Source organism: Anopheles bellator, chromosome 1, assembly GCF_943735745.2.
Source record: "Anopheles bellator chromosome 1, idAnoBellAS_SP24_06.2, whole genome shotgun sequence".
Taxonomy (NCBI): Eukaryota; Metazoa; Arthropoda; class Insecta; order Diptera; family Culicidae; genus Anopheles; species Anopheles bellator.
Window position 1 is genome coordinate 18,966,951 of NC_071285.1, and position 6,344 is coordinate 18,973,294.

The 6,344-nt window shown below is 51.0% G+C and overlaps 1 protein-coding gene across 1 annotated transcript in view; it reads right to left on the bottom strand.

Annotated features, from left to right (window-relative positions):
• Nucleotides 1-1,897: 1,897 nt before the first annotated feature.
• Nucleotides 1,898-6,344, bottom strand: part of LOC131215166 (alpha-catulin) — a 46,482-nt gene continuing 42,035 nt past the window's right edge. The window contains exons 14-15 of the mRNA XM_058209552.1: nt 4,117-4,161; nt 1,898-2,023 (exon numbers count right to left, since the gene is read on the bottom strand). Coding sequence (XP_058065535.1) covers nt 1,898-2,023; nt 4,117-4,161 — 171 coding nt within the window. The remainder of the gene's footprint in view (nt 2,024-4,116; nt 4,162-6,344) is intronic.

Below are 6,344 nucleotides of genomic sequence, written 5' to 3' on the forward strand. Positions count from 1 at the left end.
GGTCCGAACGGGTCCCTCCCTCAACGAGTGCTCCCGTGGGGGGTTCAACTTCTAACGTTTAACTGCTGGTGTTTTGTCTTCTTCTCACTTTCAACTAACGCCCGCGAAAACCCTCTAGCGAGGGTCTCGCACCAATCTGCTGCTAGGATATTTGCTCTTGATCCACATCCATCGCCCTTACGCCGAGGGACTTGAGTCGAGCCCGAGTTTCCTCGTTTGATATCGGAGTGTGCGCCCACACCCACACTCGGCTCAGACGAGCCAGGATCTGTGGCTCGTCTTTGGCGAGATCTCATTTTTATTTTCTGGTTTTAATTTCTTCGACCACAACCGGGACCGGCTGGGCTATATCAATCGATAGTCCAGTCGTGCCCGGTCGAGGTCGGGGCGACACCAAAGTGCGCTTCACCTTCCACTTTGATGCGTTCGAAAGCGCTCAGGCGGGGACACAGGTGGCCTGGAGGGGACCCGACACCCCATCGTAGGAATTCCACGGGAGAGAGAGAGAAAGAGAGAGAGTGAGGAAGAGATAGAAGGTGAGTAGGAGACACAGAGCGGGAGAGCGAGAGAAGCACAGTGCAGAGTGCGTTGCGTTGCGAAAGGTAAACATTTGGCAAGTGCCAAAGGCCCTGCCGGGCCCACTTGAGCTGCTCTCGAACACTTCATCAAAGCATCGCCGCCGGAAGTACAGCCCCAGCATCCCGGCCGGATGCTGCACGCCCGTCGCCGATCCACTGAACCACACTCCGGCGTCAGTTGACAGTTGTTGGGCAAGAAAGGAACGGAAAGCGGGAGGCTTTCCATTCCGTGAAGGTGTTGCTGGGGAAAAAGCTGAGAAAGAATCGGAAAAGGACCAAGGCAAGCGCTTGGCACCAAGGACGCCAAAGCGGAGGCATCAAGCATACACGAGGAGGAGCGATAGAGTTTCACGGAACGCAATCGAAGCCAATCGTCTCGCCGGACTTCGGGGCCGTGATGGAGCGTGAAAGATCAAGCGTGAGAGCTTCGTTGTTGCCGCGGTTTTCGACCCCATACGGACGGCGGTAACTGCTATATCGAAGAGGTCAGAAGAAGAACCATTTAGGCGGAACGCCGCTTGGCCGTTTCCACCGGCTACTCTAACGCCTAGGAGGTACAAAAACACGCATACACACGTAAAAACACCAGGAAGAGTACACAACATCTACATCCCGCGCGCGGGAAAGCACGCGGTGTAACGCGAAAAGGCAGAGCGTGCGCGGAGAAGGCGCACCGAGAGCAGAGGGACGCGAGCCGGGGCTTCCCGGACCGGTCCCTGGAACTGCTAAGGAGCGGCAAAACGACTAGAGAGAATTCGGAAAAAACGGTCTACGGTCTCTAACTCGGACTCGGGCGGAGCTTGCGGCTTGCACTATTTGCTATTTGCTAGTAGAGGAGCTTTTTGAGGGAAACGGTGACGAAGAAAGTGCTTAGTAAGTGGTAGGTATAGCATTTTGTTCTCTCTCTCTCTCTCTCTCTCTCTCTCTCTCCTCGATCGGTCGATCGCTACCTTTTTTTTTCTTCTTCTACCTTGCTGCTGGCTGTTGTTTTCGGGATTTTGGTATTCGAGTTTTTTGTGTTGGTTTCGGTTTCCGGTCCGGTCGCTAAACATTCATATTTCAATATTTATGATTTCATATACACATATATAACAAACAGTAATGGCTGGTGGATTGGCTTCTGCTGGTGGCTGCTGCACGGACTGCCCGTCACTAGTATGTGTCGTCGTGGCCCCTCTCGGCTACGAGAGGCGTCAAACATATATAAATTCGATAAATATGGACATATGCAATGTTTAATGCTTATTCTAGAAGAGCAGGAAGGACACTCTGGTCCGCCGGGCGTCACCTTTAACGCCCCGGCGGGCCATCCCGTACTGTCACATGCTCGCCTCGGTGCTGGTCGTCGAGCCCTTGCTGTCACCCTGCAGTCCGGAAGCGCCGTCGTCGTCCCGGGACCCACCGGCGGCCGCCCGGCCCGCCAGGCCGCTGAAATCTAGCTTATACTGTGTGTCGTGTAGCGTGTGTGCGTGCAAAAATGTTTAGAAAATGGTATTTTTGAATGTCGACCATTGATCGGTGAGATGGTGAGTGTTTCGTTGGTTGGTTTTAGGGGAAAAGAAGAGATCAAAGAGAGAAACAGAGGCAGAGCGTTAGTATTCGGTTGGTTGGAGCATAAACACACAGCACCGCCGGTTCCGCCGATGCTGATACACTGCATTCCATTAGTAGGCAACCTAAAGCATTGACAAACAGAAGCTAACAACGCATGAAACAACTCAGCAAGAAACTAATACCGAACAAAATGGAACGCAACTAAATCATTCAGTCAACTGAACGGAACGCACATAATGTGGTCGTTGTTTGTGTTAAAGATTACATGAAAACCAAAACAGAAAAAATGGTAATCGGTGGGGGCTATAAAAAATGTAATCAAAACATGAAAAAGGAACACTGAACATAAATAGGTTTATTGAATGGGTGCAAACAAAGCTTACCTAACGAAAGCAAAACACAAAACTACGGCTTAATGAACAAGTAAAAAACAAAACAGGTAAAATGGCAAACTCATGTGGGTCATGTGTGAAAAAACAAAACCGTTCGCCTGAAACGGGAAAACCCATCGTTGATCGATCGCTGGAATGCTGGAAGAATACCAGAAATGTCTTCACGACGATAGGACATAGAAAACACAAAACCAATCTTAAAAAAGGTGGTTCAACAAAATAGCGAACAAGAAAAGGACACAGGTATTTCACTGCACTGAGTTTCGTAGGAAAATTCACTAACAACGCGGCACAGCGCATGCCGGAAAATCAATAAGCCCGGTAGAGCCACCACCGGCTCAAAAGCAAAGCCCACCAGAAGGAACAGTTAACAACGCAAGTCGCCCACAGTCAGTCAGGCCTGAACCGCACTACAGTTACATTAGAACGTTGGCCGTTGGCTCCAAGAAGCCTCGCACGGGAAGGTCCGGATCCGGAGTCCGCCCTCTACCATTTGCACTGTCGGATGCCCTCGAAGTCATAGGATTTGCGACGAATGGGAACGAAATTTTCCTGCGGGTATCGAGAAAATGAGCGCCGGGCGGGTGGTTAAGAACGGGAACGGGAGCGTAAGACATTCCGCAAAGATTCGAAAAGAAAATCCCGGCGTCCGACCCACGGGGAAAGCATAAGTCACACAACGCAATCCGCTCAGTGGGGCGAAGCGGACACGGAACACGATCTAAGGACGCTTGGACGAATGGGATTTGAAGGTTGATAAGTGAGATTTGAACAAATCCCCTCGCTCGCTGCCCCCGATGGGAGGATTTGTTCGTACGAGAGATGGGATGCGTTTCCTTTCGAAGCTCCTGCCGAAACGGCGGTGGACGATGGAGGACGATTTTGTGCTGAATTGCCCCCTGGCTTGAGGGCTGGGGCTTGGCATTCGGTTTCACTCAAGTTGTCGAAAAATTAATTAACGAGCAGCCGAAGGAATTTGTGGCCGGGTGGCTTTCCAGCAAAGCGCACATTCTATTTCCAAGACCAGAACCTTTAAATCAGAAATTCGAATCCACGGAGCGACTGCTGGGGGGGTAAGCTGAGGCCGGTCCTCTGTCAACTAACGCCGGGAGAACGAGTGAACAGGTCGGTGAAACTAATCCCAATGCTACCCAAGCATGAAGTGGATGTCGATCGCTATGTGCAGGCGGTAAATTGTTGAATAAGCACACCTTCTTACTGCCACACAGTGGACCAACTCTAGCCTTAACGTGAGCACTTCCAGGATATTACTTTGAAGTATTCCGGGCTCACCAATGAATCGACTGCACGTTTGCCGAACCACCATCGCTTAGCCATACTGTAAACGGTGCTTCTGGCAGAACGAAATGATTGATAAATTTCAAGTAAATCACAACACTACTTCTTGACCGGGGACTTCACACAACCATCGACTTCTCACTGACAAAACATCGACTGAAAAATTAACGGCCCGTCAGACAAACACTTCCCCGAACTCACGCTTAGGCTGGAGGCATGCGAATAGACGATTGAATCTGTATTCAAACTTTGCTCGGTGGTTTGAGCGAGAATGTCATAAGCGCTGCTCTTACCCGTCTATACTCACAGGTCTGCTGATTTTTCCGATCACGCAGCAGCTGTCAGTGCCGATCGACGAAAAAGGAAGCGGACAGTGAGAAGAATGCCGATCGAGAGCAAGACAGCACACGGAAATGGAGAGAAGAAAGTTCAATTGAAATGCCCAACGTGGCCGCAACCCACACCCAGGCGGACCAAGCGGAGGCGCTAGTTGGCGGTACCGGCGGTGGTTGATCGATGATCGTGACTGAGTGAGCTAAGAGCAGCAACATGCATGCGAGTTCTACCAAAAAACTAGTGTGGTACGGTTCGGCAGGGATTAGTGTGCTGGGCTGCCCCGTTCCGAGTCGCCGTCGCATTGCGGCCCCTAGTCGGCTAGTCGTCTAAACAGCTATCGTTACCTGGACGGTTGTTTCTTGTTCATTTGTTTGGTTTGTGTGCTGGTTTTCCGTTGGTTGTTGTTACTGGCTCGGATTGACTAGTTTTCTCCCTCTATATTACGGTTCTGTGTGCTTCTTTTGTATATGTTCTTCTACGGTACTCACTGTAAAACAGTTTACAGTTTATTTCTCAGTTTTACTTTGTAGTTTCTATGTTTTGCTATCCATTTGTTGTTAATTTATTGCTTGTTTTAATTAGTACTTTGTTCGTGTTTGCTTCGTGTTGCGGTTTAGTTTTGCCTTCTTTTGCAACATTCTAACTGTTAGCTACTTCATAATAGTATTAAAAGGCAAATTAGGTTACTTCTGGTTAGCGTTCAGCTACATGTAGATGCGAGTTATTGAGTTTCGTTTCGTTTCGCCTTCGATCGCTCAGCGGCACATTAGTGTCAAATGCGGCCGCGACACGGTATCTTAAGCCGGTTAGCCTCAATCCTGTTAGTACACATGCGGACACACATGCAGAGATGACCTCCTCACCGTTCGGTTCCATTTCCAGGTGGTACCCAACGTAGTGATGGCCACGTTGCAACAGGTACCGTTCCGTTCCGTTTGTTTGTTTGCAAATGCGCGCCAGGCGGTTATTTATAGCCTCACGTCCGCAAAACCCGCCCATCGTCCTCCGGTGGGACGCTGCTGTTGGGTGCCGGGGCTGTTGAACCCGTTTACGACGCTTACTTCTCCAGCGTAGCGTCCTCGCTGGGGCCGTTGGCTTCGCACGGGTGGAGCAACCACTTTCTCCGAACTTTGGCCACTTCACAGGGTAGCCACCTGTAGCGCTCGGAAGACGCCCCACGTGCAACCGGGGCGCGGGTTAAGATTAGCATTTTGACGAATTTCGCCGCGTTCGCCTTCGTTCGCCCGCCTCGTTCTCATCACTCACGGGCGACATGATTACTTTCCGTTCAAGCTCGGAACTCCGCCTTCGCAATCGCACACCCTGCCCACCCGGGGGAAATCATTTCCTCGGTCGATGGTGTATGTGTGGCCAACGGGCAATTTTCCTTGATGGGCTCCCCGCACGGGTATGGACGGATACGTTGAGTCCCGTCGTCGCAGATCGCTCGGGCTCGGGAATGTCGACGTGCAGCACCGACGGGTTGGCGCAATGGGGTTGGACTCCCGGCGGGGGGTTTACTGCAACTTATACGGCACCTGCTGCGGCAACTTTAACGCATACTGCACCCCCGGGTTCGCGGGTTTCATCGTGGGAAATTTATTCATTTCCCGATACCCGATTTTCCAGGGCCCAGGTTGATGATTGTTTCGCGGGTTCCCCATTGTGTGGGTTCCACAGCCGTCGTTGTGTGTTCCATTCGTAATATTGTGTTGGTGTGTGAGTGTGTGTGTAATCGAGTGTTTGTGTGCCGAGATGAATGAGCAACGGGAATGGTTCAAATAAACACACAGACACACGGTTCCGGAAAAAGGATAAGGGACAGCCAAAAACGACGAAACACAGCACCGAACACAGACAGGCGAGCGAGGCGTGTGGCGGTGGTGGCGAAGGTGCACGCGGAAGCGGCGTGGTGCGTGGGTGGAAAAGTGGGGTCAGGTGGGGCCGTGGAGAAAGAAAAAGAAAACGAAAATACAATTAAAATACCAACACGCTCACACACAAACACTAGCTATCCATTAGCGAACTTGATGTCCATTGTTTCCGCAACAGTGAACCGAACCGAAGTGGTGAAGTCAAAGTGGAAAAGTTACAGGGGGACGGAGGGCGATTGGCAAAGCTTGGAGTGATCACGTTCCATCCCAGCGCCAGCATGCCCCAGAATACAAACTACTGCTAGGAGCCG